Source organism: Oncorhynchus masou, chromosome 15 (assembly GCF_036934945.1).
Source record: "Oncorhynchus masou masou isolate Uvic2021 chromosome 15, UVic_Omas_1.1, whole genome shotgun sequence".
NCBI classification, from domain to species: domain Eukaryota; kingdom Metazoa; phylum Chordata; class Actinopteri; order Salmoniformes; family Salmonidae; genus Oncorhynchus; species Oncorhynchus masou.
Window position 1 is genome coordinate 20,939,013 of NC_088226.1, and position 19,682 is coordinate 20,958,694.

The 19,682-nt window shown below is 41.9% G+C and overlaps 1 protein-coding gene across 1 annotated transcript; it reads right to left on the reverse strand.

Moving 5' to 3' along the window:
• Nucleotides 1-5,790: 5,790 nt before the first annotated feature.
• On the reverse strand, nt 5,791-18,029 carry c1qtnf6a (C1q and TNF related 6a). Its single transcript, XM_064988623.1, has 3 exons — nt 17,959-18,029; nt 9,341-9,571; nt 5,791-8,616 (listed from the first exon to the last, which is right to left on the reverse strand). Exons 2-3 carry the CDS (start codon nt 9,558-9,560, stop codon nt 8,069-8,071), a joined length of 768 nt encoding a protein of 255 aa, XP_064844695.1. The 5' UTR covers nt 9,561-9,571; nt 17,959-18,029; the 3' UTR covers nt 5,791-8,068.
• Between the last annotated feature and the right edge of the window lie 1,653 nt (nt 18,030-19,682).

Genomic DNA, 19,682 nt, shown 5'->3' on the forward strand with positions numbered 1-19,682 from the left:
CATAGTCTGCTGATGGAAAAACATACGTGTTATGCTTTGCATCCCCTGCTATATTGTGGGTAAAGAGTTACCTGTCTAACAGAACACAAAGGGTGTTTTTTAATGGAATCATCTCCAACATAATCCAGATAGATTCAGGATTTCCCCAGGGCAGCTGTTTAGGCTCCTTACCTTTTTCAATCTTTACTAATGACGTGCCACTGGCCTTGACGTGTATAGCCTTGACTCAACACTATACACATCAGCTACTAGAGTGAATGAAATCACTGTAAGACTTAACAAAGAGCTGAAGTTAGTTTCTTAAAGGGTAGCAAGGAATAAGTTAGTCCTAAATATTTCAAGAACTAAAAGCATTGTATTGGGGACAATTCGTTCACTAAACCATAAACCCCAACAAAATCTTGTAATAAATCATGTGGATATTGAGCAAGTTGAGGTGACTAAACTGCTTGAAGTAACCCTGAATTGTAAAGTGTCATGGTCAAAATATGTGGATACAATGGTAGCTAAGATTAGGAGAAGTCTGTCTATACTAAAGCACTACTCTGCCTTTTTAACAAAATTATCAACAAGGTAGGTCCTACAGGCTCTAGTTTTGTTGTGGGGGACCCCAACCTTACAATTGGTTCAGAACAGTGCTGCACGGCTTTCCTTTCTTGATACTACCCATCCCGTATCCGGGATCGTGAATACAGCCTCAGGCTCATTACCATAACGCAACGTTAACGATTTCTGAAAATCGCAAATGAAATGAAATAAATATGCCTGCTCTCAAGCTTAGCCTTTTCTTAACAACACTGTCATCTCAGATTTTCAAAATATGCTTTTGAACCATAGCAAACCAAGCATTTGTGTAAGAGTATTGCTAGCTAGCTTAGCATTTAGCGTAGCATTTAGCACACAACATTTTCACAAAAACCAGAAAACCAAATAAATAAAATCATTTACCTTTGAAGAACTTCGGATGTTTTCAATAAGGAGACTCTCAGTTACATAGCAAATGTTCTGTTTTTCCTGAAAGTATCTTTGTGTAGGAGAAATCGCTCCGTTTTGTACATCACATTTGGCTACCGAAACGAACCGAAAATTCAGTCACCAAAACGTCAAACTTTTTCCAAATTAACTCCATAATATCGACCGAAACATGGCAAACGTGGTTTAGAATCAATCCTCAAGGTGTTTTTTCACATATCTCTTCATTGATATGCCGTTCGTGGAAGCCTGCTTTCGTCTCAGAATCCCATGGAAAAATACCAGCAGCTGAAAATGACGCAACAATTTCGACGGAGGACACCGGGCGGACACCTGGCAAATGTAGTCTCTTATGGTCAATCTTCCAATGATATGCCTACAAATACGTCACAATGCTGCAGACACCTTGGGGAAACGATAGATAGGGCAGGCTCATTCCTGTCGCATTCACAGCCATATAAGGAGACAATGAAAAACAGAGCCTCAAAAATCCTGCTCTTTTCCTGGTTGCAGTTTCATCTTGGTTTTGCCTGTAGCTCCTGTTCTGGGGCACTCACAGACAATATCTTTGCAGTTCTCGAAACTTCAGAGTGTTTTCTTTCCAAAGCTATCAATTATATGCATAGTCGAGCATCTTTTTGTGACAAAATATTGCGCTTAAAACAGGCACGTCTTTTTATCCAAAAATGAAATAGCGCCCCCATAGATTTAACAGGTTAAAATGTGCACTGAGAGCTAGCATTAATAATATGCATGTAACTCTCTCACGGCTCAAAGTGGAGGAGAGATTGACTTCATCATTTTGTAAGAAGTGTTGACATGCTAAATGCACCGAAGTGTCTGTTTAAACTACGAGCACACAGCTTGGACACCCATACATACCCTACAAGACATGCCACCAAAGATCTCTTCACAAACTCCAAGTCAAGAGCAGACTATGGGAAGTGCAAAGTACTGGGTGCACCTCAGCCACGCTCAAGGTTCTAAACGGTATCATAACCGCCATCGATAAGAGACATTACTGTGCAGCCATATTCATCGACCTGGCCAAGGCTTCCGACTCCGTCAATCACCACATTCGTATTGGCAGACTCAACAGACTTGGTTTCTCAAATGATTGACTTGCCTGGTTCCCCAACTACTTCTCAGATAGTGTTCAGTGTCAAACTGTTGTCCGGACCTCTGGCAGTCTCTATGGGGGTGCTACAGGGTTCAATTCTCGGGCCGACTCTCTTCTCTGTATACATCAATGATGTCGCTCTTGCTGCTGGTGATTCTCCGATCGACCTCTCCGCAGACGACACCATTCTGTATACCTCTGGCACTTCTTTGGACACTGTGTTAACAAACCTCCAGATGAGTTTCAATGCCATATAACTCTCCTTCCATGGCCTCCAACTGCTTTTAAATGCAAGTAAAACTAAATGCTTGCTCTTCAACCGATCACTGCCCGCACCTGCCCACCCATCCAGCATCACTACTCTAGAGGGTTCTGACTTAGAGTATGTGTACATCTATAAGTACCTAGGTGTCTGGCTAGACTGTAAACTCTCCTTCCAGACTCATATCAAACATCTCCAATCTAAAATCAAATCTAGAGTCGGCTTTCTATTCAGCAACAAAGCCTCCTTCACTCACGCCGCCAAACTTACCCTAGTACAACTGACTATCCTACCGATCCTCGACTTCGGCGATGTCATCTACAAAATAGCTTCCAACACTCTACTCAGCAAACTGGATGCAGTTTATCACAGTGCCATCCGTTTTGTTACTAAAGCACCTTATACCACCCACCACTGCGACCTGTATGCTCTAGTCAGCTGGCCCTCGCTACATATTCGTCGCCAGACCCACTGGCTCCAGGTCATCTACAAGTCCATGCTAGGTAAAGCTCCGCCTTATCTCAGTTCACTGGTCACGATGGCAACACCCACCCGTAGCATGCGCTCCAGTAGGTGTATCTCACTGATCATCCCTAAAGCCAACACCACATTTGGCCACCTTTCGTTCCAGTTCTCCGCTGCCTGTGACTGGAACGAATTGCAAAAATCGCTGAAGTTGGAGACTTTTATCTCCCTCACCAACTTCAAACATCTGCTATCTGAGCAGCTAACCGATCGCTGCAGCTGTACATAGTCTATCGGTAAATAGCCAACCCAATTTTACCTACCTCTTCCCCATACTGTTCATATTTATTTACTTTTCTGCTCTTTTGCACACCAATATCTCTACCTGTACATGACCATCTGATCATTTATCACTCCAGTGTTAATCTGCAAAATTGTAATTATTCGCCCACCTCCTCATGCCTTTTGCACACAATGTATATAGACTCTCTTTTTTATTTTTTATTTTTTTCTACTGTGTTATTGACTTGATAATTGTTTACTCCATGTGTAACTCTGTGTTGTTGTCTGTTCACACTGCTATGCTTTATCTTGGCCAGGTCGCAGTTGCAAATGAGAACTTGTTCTCAACTAGCCTACCTGGTTAAATAAAGGTGAAATAAAAAAAATAAAAAAAGTAAAAGACATATTTTGGGAGACTGAACAAATGGAAAGCAAGCATGAAGGTGAAATGCTGAAAAACATCTACAAATGAGTGACTGAATCAGCGAAATCCGTTTGACTGTGATCCTGGCTCAATTGACATGCCGGTAAGTGAACTCAAACAGCTGATTGAGCTGTCATGTGACCGAATGCTGAAGACAAAGCATTCATGGGTCACTATGGAGGAGTTTTGGTTTATGACTCAAAGGAAATACTGTGCTGTCTCCCTCCGAGCATTAAAACTCATGGTCGGCTGATTCAGTACTCTTGTCTGCAATAAAAACAAATATCAATCCAGGTTGGATGTGACAGGAGAGATGAGGTGTGCACTGTCGACCATGCCCCCTGACTTTGAGAAGCTCTGGTGCAACTTGCATCAAGCACACCCATCTCATTAGTGTTGGTGAGATAAGAGAAATTATGTCAGACTAATTTTCAATTGACTGTCATAGCCCCACATTAAAAAATACACATTGGATGTTAATTACATCATTTTTTTCCCGCATGATTGGGGTAGCACAAATTTTCAGATATCAAAATGTGGTCGTGGGCCAAAACATTTTGTGAACCCCAGCGTTATATTAATAGGTGTATGAATCGGAGCATTTTGCTGTCCTGCCTGAGCATTCAAAATGTAACAACTACTTTTGGGTGTCAGGGAAAGTACATATTCTCATTAGGAATGTAGTGAAGTAAAAGTTGTCAATCTAGATAGTAAAGTAGGGTCCTGAGTAGCGCAGCAGTTCATTCCCAGGCTGTGTCACAGCCGGTCAGACTGGGAACCCTGTGGGACAGTGCACAACTGGACAAGTGCCATCTGGGTTAGGGGAGGGTTTGACCGGGGGGGGGGCTTTCTTTGGCTCATTGCACTCTAGCGACTCCTTGTGGCAGGGCCAGGTTCCTGCAAGCTGACCTCAGTCCTCCAACACATTTGTTGCGGCTTACTTCCGGGTGAAGCGAGCAGTGTGATAAGATGTAGCACCGCCAGTCGGGTCATGTTTCAGAGGTTGTATGACTCAACTTTTGCCTATCCCGAGCCGATTGGGGAGTTGCAGCGATGAGCCAAACTTGTAATTTGGGGAGAAAATGGTGGAAAAAATAATACGCTTGTGGCTTTACCGTCGGGCCTAGTTGGTATTTGGATGTGAGACCGCCTGGGAATACCAGGTGGTGTAAACTCTAATTATTATTATTATTTAAAAATATGTAAATAGTAAAGTACAGTACAGATACCCCCAAAAACTACTTTAAAGTATTTTTACTTAAGTACATTACACCACTGCCATTTGGGATGTCGCCTTACTACAATAATTGTAGTAGCAATTATTGCTGTCTGGCACCCGTTTATGAGCTCTACTTGTGGTTACCGTAGACATGGGATTTACAGCATACATTTGACTATCACATGCACTTAGATTACAGTACTATGGCCAAGGCCTTTCACGTATGTGGTCCCGGGAATCAAACCCTCTATCCTGGCATTGCAAACACCATGCTCTACCAACTATACTACAGAAGATCAAGTCAGGTGGAGTCCTGCTTGAGAGGAGTCTGTGTGGCAGATGGACACCATAGCATGCCATTGCCAAGCAGTGAGTTTGTACATAATAGGCAAATGTATAGCCCCCATTACAACAGCAGTAGAATGGGCTGTGGTTTGAGGACAGGGTGTAGCTGGCCACCACTGCAGATTGAACCAAGAAAAACCCCTGAAATGCTTATTGCGTGTGTCTTGGCTGAGTAAATGTTGTGGTGTGGTGGAAGACTTGTATTAAGGCAAGAGGAAAGTATATGCTCCTTGGGACAACACATAGAAAACCAGACCAAAGAGGGAATGCCTGCCCAGTGTGGTCTGTCGGGTGTCATTTAAACCACTAATGTTTCAGTCAACTCAACTATAGAGAAGGATAGGAATGCTCCATAATCATGAAATATGTTGTTATTGCTGTGTTGTCTATGTCCAAAGGAGGCCCTAGTTATTTCAAGGGCGTTCTTGTGACATAGAGATTTGGGAGGTTGCCGACATGAACTCCACTCTAGTGTACTAACCGGACCATCCAACCATTATATTTTTATTGCCTTTGGCAGAAGGATACAATAATCCCTCAACACTCATAAGAACAGATGATAGGTCACATAACAATGGAGGTTGTTGAATTATGAAGACATGTACAGTGGGCGTTGACCTCTTCTCTTGTGTACCTTTCCTTGCTCGACTGCAACTGTTTGACAGATGTGTGGAACAATCAAGCTTGAGGTTGAGACAAAGATGTGTCAATATCTTTATTAACAAAGGTTTGCAAAGTTCATGGAAAATATGTATTGGTCATATGTCATCCATGTTCAAGCAGAATATGTACATTTATTTGAATTATAAAACTAAATATAATGTAGCACCTTTTTGTACATTATTTAGCACCATAAGGAGACAAACAATCAAGTAACTTGAACAGCAAAACAGCTTTGAATTCATTGGAGCATTTTGTCATGAATAAAGGAAGAATAGTTCTCGAATTGTGACATCTCTACACCTGTGTCTACTAACTAACTTTCTAAACGAAAAGTTCACCCCTGAATGGCCAGCTTCTCAAAGCTAACTTCCTATCAAATCATTCCCCATTCTGACACAAAAACAACATTCAACGAAGTGCTGTGAGAAGAGGTTTGAACTTGGCTGAAGGATGCCACCTGTTGTTAAAAGCATTGACCTGCATGGTTAGGAATTGGTTTATGAGGGCCACAGTACTGTAAGAACTTGGAAGGGTTTTGGATAGCTTGCACTTTTTTTCCATTCCATTGAAAAGCAACCGTCTGTCACACCATTAAACACATATAGAATTATATTTGCAATTCAGTTCCAAATATAAAAGTCTTGCTTAGTCCTTCATTCACTCTCTGTGTCTTTGCACTTAATCAGCCCTTTGATCAAAAGTTTATCTTTGTTTGATCTCTGGACTCCCTTCTGCATGTGATATGAGGGTTGAGCTGTGTCTGGATGACTGACTAGAGGAAACTCACCTGCACCCTCTGACATCCTGTTTTGAATCTTTACAAAAACAGCCCCCCCTCCTTTTTACATACCTGTAAAGCCCATCTCTAACTCTCACACAGACATTCATAAACCTGCAGTAAAACCACACATTACAGTGTGATTTTAAAACGATTGAAGGATTTTTTTTAGCACCATCCATTATGTAGGTTATTTCAGCAGAAGGCTACTCCTGGCAACATGATTTGTGTTGACTTTAGCCTCAGAAATGCTCTATTTCCTGAAGTAATGTTACTGTTGAAGTCTTACTGGGTTTCACGCCATCACTTTTCAGAGTACCTGGCAAAATAGTATCACACAAGGAACCTCTGATATTTCCGTAAATATTCAAATTCAGCAAGGCGAATTTGGCAAGGGGCCAAATCTCACAAGACTTATCCCAGCTGCTGTCATTGAAGGAAATACTGCCAAGAGAACTGTTGGAATCAATCAATTCATCTTTCTACTTCAGAGGACTTCTTTGTGCAATTGAATACTTGATCCATGTCAAACCTATTTGAATGGTACAATGGTACCCTATTCCATCTGGCACTGTTAGTTTGCCACATTAGGTTCTGATTAGATAAGACCAAACAAAAAGAGCACCAAACTGTAAATACAATTTCTGTATCCTGTTACCAAGGGATCCCTGTTGAACTATTATCATATTATTCTTATTTGGACTTGTGAGATCAAATTTACCTACTGTAATGACTACTGTAGTCTTTTTCATTTATACCCACTGTGCAACTGATATCCAGCTGGAAAATATCAGGACCTTGTGAACAGATTTACCAGACAAAATTGATCAAGAGTTCAGAAACTGAACATACAAAAAAAACAGCATATAAACTAGACTAGTGTCCAGACAAAACATCTGAGACAAATGACAGTATTAAGGCATAGCACCAATCTGGGAGTTTGGGAAGACAACCAGGCTTTCTTGCATCACTAATGGTTTCAAAGCACTTCAATGTGTGCCAGTTTACTGTGACAACTCCTAATAAAGCTAACAACCAACAGTGAAATCCATTACAGCCAGATGTTTATAAAGGGGTTTGTGTCTTTAAGGGGACATCTCTTTCCGTGTGTCATAGGTCTTTTCCCTCCCAGCATCCTTGTGAGCATATACATCTAATAATATTTATTTTTCAATACAGGGGACAAGGAGGCTATGGATATGTACATGGAGTCATTACCTTACAAGCCCCCAGTATCCCTTTGCAGCGTATAAAGGCACTTAAAAGTAGGTGTGTGCTTCAATGAGTAACCCTGCATAAAGAGGCCCCTCTTCCAATCGGAACCTCCTGAACTCTGACCTCTAGCCCCCTCCCTTCATGTCAGTTGGGGATCGTGTTCATTAGGGCACACCGTACCAAAACATTTTAAACATTTTGCAATGGAAAAAGAAAACAAGCATTTCTTCCTGGACGAGTCCATATAATACCTCCCCGTTTGGCACTGCTTAGAGCGTTTTCTTCCTGTTTTGTACCTACTGAACACGACCCAGCAGGTCATCTCACTCCAGGGTGGGCTTGATGAGGTATCCGTTGAAGGTGATGTAGACATCCACATCGTCACTATACACAGCGTTCTCCCTCTCCCTCTTGTACAGCCGGACCCACACCTCGTCATTGAGCTCAAGGGGCAACATAAGGCTCTGGCTCTGCATGATGGACCTCTCGCTGGGCTGGGCGTACACGATGGCCTGCTCCTTGTCATTCCTCATTATGTGCAGGTAGGTCTCCTTAAAGTTCCAGGTGTGGATGTTGACATTGAAGAAGTAGATCCCAGGGACATAGCAGTTGAACTTTCCTTTGAACATGTCAAAGTGGCCGTGGAGGTTGACGAACTCTGTGTCGAACACCAGGGCCTGGTAGTAGTCCACGCTGTGGAGGGACTTGCGACGCCCCACCGAGAAGGCTGCTTCCTGGGTCTTGCAGGTGTCCCCTGGGGGGCCCACCTGGCCCTTGGTTCCTTTGGGACCCATTGGCCCTCGGGATCCAGTAGCACCTTCCTCACCAGACTTCCCAGGTGTCCCCCTGTCCCCGCGGTTTCCCTTGTCCCCTGTGAGGCAAGATGGAGAATATACAGCACATGAGTCCTTAGAGAGCTATGACACAGTAATGTAGACTAAAGTTCCAAATGGGGTAATGTTGAGATTAAAGTCAGTACAACATGGATCATAGAAGACTATGTGTAGATAGATTGTTTATGATTTTCTCCAGATAGGAATGTTACATAAAGTTAGAGTCACTCCAGACTTCTCATAATTGTAGCCCATTCAGTATATGAGAATTTAGGGTTCCGGAGTTATGCTTATCTTTCACAGGATAATTTTTTCTGCTACTTTTTTTTGGAAGGCCACAGTATGTTTTTCCAAGCCAGGTCATACTCTCTGGTGAGCACACACACACACGCACACATGCACACACACACACACACACAAACTGTTACGTTTTTGGACATGTTTTCAGCCACATAAGCAAGTTCAGTGCCAGGTTAATGTTCTGAAATAGCAGCAGACATTTTAGCCTCTAGTCCACTGACTGGAGAACATGTCTTACAGCGATGAAAGGAAGCCTTGGATTGGAATACACATAATCATAATCCAATCAAATTGAATTCCATCAGTGGGTACAGTATAGCCTGGTCCCGGATCTTTTTGTGATGTTTGGTAAACTGTTTAGTCTTTGGAATGACAACCACCATAGGAGTTGGCAAAACAACACAAAGAGACCTGGGATCAAGCTATGTGTATTGCAGGTGTAAAGGCACAATCCAGGCGCACCTTTGAGGATAGTCATGTTGATGTAGGTGCGGACTTCAGGCATCTGGTTCAGGCCACTCTTTTGGTCCCCCGTCTGAGGGGCTGGGGGGCCCTTCTGTAGCTCCAGGTCGTCACAGCAGCGGCGGCAGGGGGTAGGAGGGGCACCTCCGGGAGACGGGACAGTGATGACCAGAGGGAGGAACAGGAGGACGGGGCTCAGGAGGAGGAGGTGTTCAAACATGGTTGCTGCACCTGAGAGGACAAGGAAGGACAACAGGCAGATTTAGACACAACATTTGTGCTGTAAATGCTGTAAATCTTTGCACAAGGAGAGTTATTTGAGGGTATTATATCCAAGATGGGCTTATACCGAAGTCCAATTGACAGTGGTGTTTGCTATTATAAACATGAAGGTACAGTTGTCAATTGGTCCTGCTGACAGAATAAATAAAGCACTCGTAGTGGAGAGAAATACCATTTAAGCATGTAAACACTGCATATGTAGGCTCAATCAGAAATTACTTTTAAATGTAATTCAGGCTATAGTGCTGAACTTCGGAGATACAGATTGACTCGAGCATGAAGAAAAAAACAAGTAAGACAAAGAGGTATTTATGTTATCCTATGAGTAGGGTAAATTATACTATAATGCAGCTGTTCCCAAACTAGGGGTAACGACCCCATGTGTGGTCGCCTAATATGAGCTTCGGTATAAGCCCATCAGAATCTCCAAAATCTGGTAAAAAATAAATAATAAATAAACCGTAAAATATATATACGGTTGAAGCCGGAAGTTTACATACATACATACCTTAGCCAAATACATTTAAACTCAGTTTTTCACAATTCCTGACATTTAATCCTAGTAAAAATTCCCTGTCTTAGGTAAGATAGGATCACCACTTCAGTTTAATAATGTGAAATGTCAGAATAATAGCAGAGAGAAATATTTATTTCAGCATTTACATCTTTCATCACATTCCAAGTGGGTCAGATGTATACATACACTCAATTAGTATTTGGTAGCGTTGCCTTTAAATTGTTTAACTTGGGTCAAACATTTCGGGTGGCCTTCCACAAGCTTCCCATGGTAAGTTGGGTGAATTTTGTCCCATTCATCTTGACAGAGCTGGTGTAACTGAATCAGGTTACACGCACACGCTTTTTCAGTTCTGCTCACAAATTTTCTATAGGACTGTGGTCAGGGCTTTATGACGGCCACTCCAATACCTTGACTTGGTTGTCCTCGAGCCATTTTGCCACAACTTTGGAAGTATGCTTGGGGTCATTGTCCATTTGGAAGACCCATTTTCAACCAAGCTATAACTTCCTGACTGATGTCTTGAGATTTTGCTTCAATATATACACATAATTTTATTTCCTCATGATGCCATCTATTTTGTGAAGTGCACCAGTCCCTCCTGCAGCAAGGCACCCCCACAACATGATGCTGCCACCTCCGTGCTTCACGGTTGGGATGGTGTTCTTCGGCTTGGAAGCCTCCCCCTTTTTCCTCCAAACATGACAAACATGACAAACCAGTTCTATTTTTTGTTTCATCAGACCAGAAGACATTTCTCCAAAAAGTATGATCTTTGTCCCCATGTGCAGTTGCAAACCGTAGTCTGGCATTTTTATGGTGGTTTTGGAGCAGTGGCTTCTTCCTTGCTGAGCGGCCTTTCAGGTTATGTAGATATAGGACGTGTTTTACTGTGGATATAGATACTTTGTTTCCTCCAGCATCTTCACAAGGTCCTTTGCTGTTGTTCTGGGATTGATTTGCACTTTTTGCACCAAAGTACATTATTCTGTAGGAGACAGAACGCGTCTCCTTCCTGAGCGGTATGACGGCTGCGTGGTCCCATGGTGTTTATACTTGCGTACTGTTGTTTGTACAGATGAACGTGGTACCTTCAGGCATTTGGAAATTGCTCCCAAGGATGAACCAGACTTGTGGAGATCTACATTTTTCTGAGGTCTTGGCTGATTTCTTTTCATTCCGCATGATGTCAAGCAAAGAGGCACTGACTTTTAAGGTAGGCCTTGAAATACATCCACAGGTACACCTCCAATTGACTCAAATTATGTCAATTAGCCTATCAGAAGCTTCTAAAGCCATGACATAATTTTCTGGAATTTTCCAAGCTGTTTAAAGGCACAGTCAACTTAGTGTATGTAAACTTCTGACCCACTAGAATTGTGATACAGTGAATTATAAGTGAAATAATTTGTCTGTAAACAATTGTTGGAAAAATTACTTGTGTCATGCACGAAGTAGATGTCCTAACCGACTTGTTAAAACTATAGTTTGTTCACAAGATATTGGTGGAGTGGTTGATAAACGAGCTTTAATGACTCCAACCTAAGTGTATGTAAACTTCTGACTGTGTAAATATATACACAGTAACAGTCAAAGTTTGGACACACCTACTTATTCAAGGGTTTTTATATATTTTTACAATTTTCTACCTGAATCCAATCGAGAATCTGTGGAAAGAACTGAAAACTGCTGTTCACAAATGCTCTCCATCCAACCTCACTGAGCTCGAGCTGTTTTGCAAGGAGGAATGGGAAAAAAAATCACTCTCTCGATGTGCAAAACTGATAGAGACATACCCCAAGCAACTTACAGCTGTAATGGCAGCAAAAGGTGGCGCTACAAAGTATTAACTTAAGGGGGCTGAATAATTTTGCACGCCCAATTTTTCAGTTTTTGATTTGTTAAAAAAGTTTGAAATATCCAATAAATGTCGTTCCACTTCATGATTGTGTCCCACTTGTTGTTGATTCTTCACAAAAAAATACAGTTTTCTATCTTCATGTTTGAAGCCTGAAATGTGGCAAAAGGTCGCAAAGTTTAAGGGGGCCGAATACTTTCGCAAGGCACTGTATATTATATAGTTTTTGTCTCTCAAAATCATTGTAATGTGGTTAACTTAAAAATCTAAATGAAAATGATTCAAATCTAAAAGTTACAATTCAACCAGAGAGCGCCCTTAGATCGTGGGAAAAGGCCGCACTTGACCATTGCACTTGAATTATTGGCTAAGCCTGCTAACCTGTGAAACCACACACTATTGCAGAGACTTTGATATTGCCGGCCTCAATTGATATGGTGAAAACAATACCTTTGTCAGATAACACAGTGAAACTAAGAATTGACGCTATAGCTAGCAATCAAAAGCAAACTGACTGAACAACTTTATCCTCTCCAAATGGATGTTAACTGTGAGGGCCGAGATGCCTATTCATTGACTTTTGTTCGCTACATGTCCTCGAATGTCTCAGTATTCCCGAGCATGAAACGGCAGAGGGGATGATGAGTGTGCTGCGTGGCTATATTGACGAAAAAGAGATTCCATTCAATTGAATAGTGGGATTTTTGCACAGATGGGGCTCCATCTATCACGGGATGGTGGGCAGGCCTCTGCACTCTAGTTATACATGTTTCTCCCTCTGCCATATGGATGCATTGTATGATACACCCACTGGGCTATAATGGGTACACCGAGAGCAACTTGTGGCAAAAGAGCTGAGCGCAGAACTCTGAGATTTAAGCAGCAGGTAACTTCAAGTGGAAACTACATTGCACATGCCTGTTTGCAAAACTTTGTGGAGATATGGGATCAGAGCATGACAATGTTCTATTTCACACCAAGGCTTGTTGGTTATCGAGGTGGAGTGTTGGAAAGATTATTGGAATTGAGAGAGGAACTGTTGTCATTCGCAATGGAAGTAAATCTTTCTGTGTAATGAAAATAACATTTCTCTCCTTGCCTATGTAACAGACATATTTGTGAAACTGAACGAACTGAACGCAAGCATGAAGGGGAAATACAAAACATTTCTACAGATGAGTGACCAATCAGATTTAGCTGATTTGACTGTGACCCTGGCTTAGTTGACATGCCGGTAAGTGAAATTGAGCAGCTGATCGAGCTGCCATGTGACTGAATGCTGAAGACAAGGCATTCAAGGGTCACTATGGAGGAGTTTTGGTTTATGACTCAAAGGGAACACTGTGCCGTCTCCCTCCGAACATTAAAACTCACGGTATGCTGATTCAGTGCTCTCCTCTGTATTAGAAGAAAATACATTTGATCCAGGTTGGATGTGACAGGAGAGATGAGGTGCGGACAGTACACCACACCCCCTGACTTTGAGAAGCTCCAACACGACATGGATCAAGCACACCCATCTAATTAGGGGTGGTGAGATAAGAGTAATTATGTCAGACTAATTTGCAATTGACTTTCATAGCCCCGCATTAAAAGTATGTGATTGTGATTTGAGAACACAATCAGAAATACAGTTAGAATGTTTTACAATGGACTGCCATAGCCCCAATTAACAAAGTAATCATCGGCTGTTAATTACATGCATTTTCTTTTCACATGTTTGGGGTTGCAATCATTTTCAGATATCAAAATGTGGTCGTGGGCCAAAAGAAGTTTGAGAAACCCCCTGCTATACTGGTTTAATGAATATCCACATGAATAAGATGGAAAAAAACATTCCTGAAATATCAGTCTGCTTAGTAACTGAATTATTACGTGTCCCACTGCTGTTCCAGGAGAGTGGGAAAAAGAGGACTTTGGATCCAGAGAAAACATACCATATATTTGCATAGGGGAGCAGGGAAAGCAGGGGGGAGCAGGGGAGCAGGGAAAGTTTAGGAATGGTGAACACGAGCCAGCTATGAACTATCCATGAGACAGCAACCACTGTTGTTGTCAGGAGCTTCGATTCAAACCATGACCATTATTGGTCATTTTCTATGATGCCAGCTCTTTAGTCTCAGACAGACAGTGCAACACAGCTGTTATACTAAGGTGCCATTTTAGATCCATAGCTCATTGCAGTGACAAAACATTGGCCCAATGAAAATCCACAGAAGAAACACTAGTGTGGCTCTCATTCACAAACCAAAAGTATAGCAATGCTATAGCTTCTTCCATAATGTCCCTGGAATAAATGTCCATGATCTGCAGACATCTGAGTGATCTTGAAGGTCTTTTTCTGGGATTGTCAATTCAAAATCTAATCAAAGTTGAGTGTCATATGCACGGGATACAGCATAGTTGTCTGTAGAAAGGAATGCTTAATCTCCGCAAAATATGTGAACCATGTAAACTTGTGAAGTGTACCGAGGTACAGTATTGTCACGCTCTGACCTTAGTTTTGTCTTTTGTTTTAGTATGGTCAGGGCGTTTTTTTATTTAACCAGGCAAGTCAGTTAAGAACACATTCTTATTTTCAATGACGGCCTGGGAACAGTGGGTTAACTGCCTGTTCAGGGGCAGAATGACAGAATTGTACCTTGTCAGCACAGGGGTTTGAACTTGCAACCTTCCGGTTACTAGTCCAATGCTCTAACCACTAGGCTACCCTGCCGCCCCTACAGCAAAGCAGGGCGTGAGTTGGGTGGGTTGTCTATGTTAGTTTGTCTATGATTTTCTATTTCTGTATTTGGCCTGGTATGGTTCTCAATCAGAGGCAGCTGTCAATCGTTGTCCCTGATTGAGAACCATATTTAGGTAGCCTGTTTTCCATTGTGTTTTGTGGGTGGTTGTTTTCTGTTTAGTGTTGTGGTGCACCTTACAGGACTGTTCGTTTATTGTTTTGTTTTCAGTGTTCATTAAAATATTTAAAATATGAACACTTACCACGCTGCACCTTGGTCCTCCTCTCCTTCCCCAGACGACAAGCGTTACAAGTATCTTGATCATTTTTGGATTGTACAGGCTAGCTATGTGCCAAATGTTTTGTTACTACCAAAGGGTAAGAAATAACTAATTGATAGTAAAGGAGTGCTTTAAATCATTCAGCCTCTTTATTTAACAGTTGTGCCACAGAGTTAATTGTACAGTTTAGAAGATGGACATTTGGACGCCATCCCAAATTGCAACCTATACCGTACATAGTGCAGTGCTTCCGGCCCTGGTCAAAAAAGTTGTGCTCTATGGGAAAAGGGTGCCATTTGGGATGCCCACTGGGTAGAGCTCTAGAGCAAACAGAGCGTAAAGGCTGACTTCATGAATCAGGATTCAGCTGATCCAGCACACATTGTTTGAGTTAATATCCATACACTACAGCAAAGCTGGCCTGCAGTCCTGGACCAAGGGGATGGTAACGCAAGCATGGTTAATCAAGTTTGACTTGGCATATGACATGGTACAGTATGGGTTTAAAGCTATATGATCTGGTGGTGTGCTAGACTTGAGAACATGTTAATAAAGCCAGTGGAATGCATCAGTAGACTAATCTGCATTAGATAAATCATGTACATTAGCATCTCGGAGCAAGATGCCCCACACGGAAAAGTAATATGGCCATATATGGCCTTACCTTACATTACCAAAATTAATTGGATACCTGCACGTCGAACATCTCATTCCAAAATCATGGGCATTAATATGGAGTTGGTTTCCCCTTTGCTGCTATAACAGCCTCCACTCTTCTGGGAAGGCTTTCCACTAGATGTTGGAACATTGCTGCAGGGACTTACTTCCATTCAGCCACAAGAGTATTAGTGAGATCGGGCACTGATGTTGGGCGATTAGGCCTGGCTCGCAGTTGGAGTTAAAATTCATCCCAAAGGTGGTCAATGGGGTTGAGTTCAGGGTTCTTTGCAGGCCTGTCAAGTTCTTCCACACCAATCTCGACAAACCATTTCTGTATGGACTTCGCTTTGTGCACGGGGGCATTGTCAGGCTGAAACAGGAAAGGGCCTTCCCCAAACTGTTGCCACAAAGTTAGAAGCACAGAATCATCTAGAATGTCATTGTATGCTGTAGAGTTAATATTTCCCTTCATTGGAGCGAAGGGGCCTAGCCCGAACCATGAACAACAGCCCCAGACCATTATTCCTCCTCCACCAAACTTTACAGTTGGCACCATGCATTGGGGTAGGAAGACTTTTCCTGGCATCTGCCAAACCCAGATTCGTCTGTCGGACTGCCAGATGGTGAAGCGTGATTCGTCACCCCAGAGAACGCGTTTCCGCTGCTCCAGAGTCCAATGGCGGCAATCTTTACATCACTCCAGCTGATGCATGGCATTACACATGGTAATCTTAGGCTTGTGTGATACTGCTAGGACATGGAAACCCATTTCATGAAGCTCCCATCGAACAGTTCTTGTGCTGACATTGCTTCCAGACGCAGTTTGGAACTTGTTTGGAAAGGTGGCATCCTATGACGGTGCCATGTTGAAAGTCACTCTTCAGTAAAGCCATTCTACTGCAAATGTTTGTCTATGAAGATTGCATGGCTGTGTGCTCAATTTTATACACCTGTCATTAACGGGTGTGGCTGAAATAGCCGAAACCACTAATTTGAAGGGATGTCCACAATCTTTTGTGTATATAGTGTATTTCACAGTGGTTTAAATGGTACAATGATTCTCTACTCTATACTTGCTTGTTTTGTCACATAAACTGAAATTAGGCGAACTATTCAAATAGTAGCAACCAGGAAATGGCAGAGCGGTTTCTGCATAGTGCATTTTTTTGTTTTTTATATATATAATGCTGTTGGAAAAATACTGTGAAATGTTGAAAATATTAAGCCGTTTAAGTTCTTTTACTGCATTTCTATACTATTTCAAAAGTCTCAAATGCTATTTAGAAAACAGCAAAAACAAGCAAAAAGGACCCCAACCATCCTGTAGCTTCATGTACCACAGTTGACCTACAAACACATAGCCTATTAGCTATACAATTAGCCGCTACACATTAACTCAGCACCTGGATAATAAACTAAAGTTTAATACATACAGACGGAGGTATTCTACATGTTTTACGATGGGGTTGGGATACATTTTTGCCTTTTTAAAGCTAATTCCATGCAATTCTACCTATTTTGCCATGACTTATGTCATGTTAATATGATATCTGAGTGAGAGTGACAAACAAAATCAATGGGGGCCAATTGGAGGTCAGGGCCCCTGGGCTCGTGCCCAGCGTTACCTGTCAGTAATGGCCCCGATTACTAAAAATGTAGATAGATAGCTAGACTAACTAGGTAGATTCTGAATTGCACACTCCTCGTGTCCTCTCTCCTTCCCGAAACCCATTGACTGAGAAAGGCAGAGATCCCTCCTCTCTGACCTTCTCCTCCAATGGGTTTTGAGAATGAGGCGAGGAGAGAGGACGCAAGGAGTATGCAATTGAGATTGTAATTATACCCTAGACTAATCCAAAAATGTTTTATGACGGGCTAATTGAGTGACATATAGCAGGAGGAAAACTGCTGATGAATGACTAAGTTTCGTAATTGAACCTTGTCTATTCTCTATTCTAACTCTCACCAGAATTTGAGATCCTGACTGAGTTCCTAAAAAACAGTCAGCAACTCCGTGTCCTCATGTGTAATTACGGCCATGCCTGTATGGTCCTGTTGAGAGGCAGCCAACTATTGAAACTAGCTGCGGCTGCTGATATGCAACTTCACCAGCCCTCTGGTGCTGCTCTATCCTCCTCTCTGCAAGTTCTGACGACGCCCATCAGTTAGACATTACATTTAATGTAGCCAAATTAAAGATGCGGAACTGCGTGAGACGTGCACTCTTGGCATTGTGCAGAAGCTACCGCAGAATGACAGATAATGTGATTGATAGTAAAGCATGCAGTAACTTACCTCTTGTAGAAGTCTCTTCAAGTGGTGTTGATCAGCTGAGGAGAGAGAGGGGAGGAAAGGAGAGAGAGAGGGGAGGAAAGGAGAGAGAGAGGGGAGGAAAGGGGAGGGGAGAATCCTGAGTCAGCCTCTCTCTCTCTAAAATTCAAATGCAATGTTGCCAGAGCAAAGTTATACACATAAAACAATGAAAACAACATCAACAACAATAAGAATAGCTACAAGTACTAATCAAAAACTGGTAAACCGATTTTAATTTGAGCCAGTTTGTTACAGCACGAAAATAATCATGCAGCAACTGGAAATGTGAATTATTATGTGGATTGTAATGAATGGACATTTATGTAGGGGCTGATACATTTCTCGTTGATGCAAATCAAGTCTTACATTTCAAAGTGGAAATTACAAACTTTAGAAGCCTTTTTAAAACTCAAATACACTTCAAGTTTGCATATTCTCAGAAGCAAAAGAGTGATCAAACTAAGATCCTATAGCCGTATGTACAGTATAACAAATAAAACAAATAAATATCCAGAATCTAATTCCACAAAGAAAATTGAAAATGACTCTCTCTCTCTCTCTCTCTCTCTTTCTCTCTCTCTCTCTCTCTCTCTCTCTCTCTCTCTCTCTCTCTCTCTCTCTCTCTCTCTCTCTCTCTCTCTCTCTCTCGCTCTCGCTCTCTCAATTCAATTAAATTCAATTTAAGGGGCTTATTGATATGGGAAACATATTTTTACATTGCCAAAGCAAGTGAAATAGATAATAAACAAAAGTGAAATAAACCATTTTTAAAAATGAACATTAAACATTACACTCACAAAAGTTCCAAAAGAAAAAAGACATTTCAAATGTGATGTTGTGCAAATAGTTAAAGTACAAGAAGGAAAATTAATAAACATAAATATGGGCTGTATTTACATTGGTGTTTGTTCTTCACTGGTTGCCCTTTTCTTGTAGCAACAGGTCACAAATCTTGCTGCTGTGATGGCACACTGTGGTATTTCACCCAATACATATGGGAGTTTATCAAAATTGGGTTTGTTTTTAAATTCTTTGTAGGTCTGTGTAATCTGAGGGAAATATGTGTCTCTAATATGGTCATACATTTGGCAGGATGTTATGAAGTGCAACTCAGTTTCCACCTCATTTTGTGGGCAGTGTGCCTGTCTTCTCTTGAGAGCCAGGTCTGCCTACGGCTCAATAGCAAGGCTATGCTCATTGAGTCTGTACATACAGTAGTCAAGGCTTTCCTTAAGTTTTGGTCAATCACAGTGGTCAGGTATTCTGCCACGGTGTCCTCTCTGTTTAGGGGCAAATAACATACTAGTTTGCTCTGTTTGTTTTGTTAATTCTTTCCAATGTGTCAAGTAATTATTGTTACAATTGGGTCTAATTGTGTTGCTGTCCTTGGGGCTCTGTGGGGTCTGTTTGTGAACAGAGCCCCAGGACCAGCTTGCTTAGGGGACTCTTCTCCAGGTTCATCTCTTTGTAGGGGATGCCTTTGTTATGGAATGTCTCTCTCTCTCTCTCTCTCTTTTGGAAACGATAGCAACATTGACTCTCAACAGTTCCAGTAAGAAGGCTACTTTTCCCACATTCACGTTGTTTACTCTGACTGAATGGCTGCTGTTTCTCCATGAATGTCTTTCCATGAAATGTAAAATGACATGTAAAATGACAGCCTCCCTTGCTGTCTCTGCCTGGCCGGTTCCCCTCTTTCCACTGGG

Excerpts from the sequence above, each read along its gene's own strand:
- c1qtnf6a (XM_064988623.1), bottom strand. The coding sequence starts at position 9,560 with ATGTTTGAACACCTCCTCCTCCTGAGCCCCGTCCTCCTGTTCCTCCCT. Across the intron at positions 8,617-9,340 it reads CAACATGACTATCCTCAAAG|GGGACAAGGGAAACCGCGGG; the intron begins GTGCGCCTGGAT and ends CTTGCCTCACAG.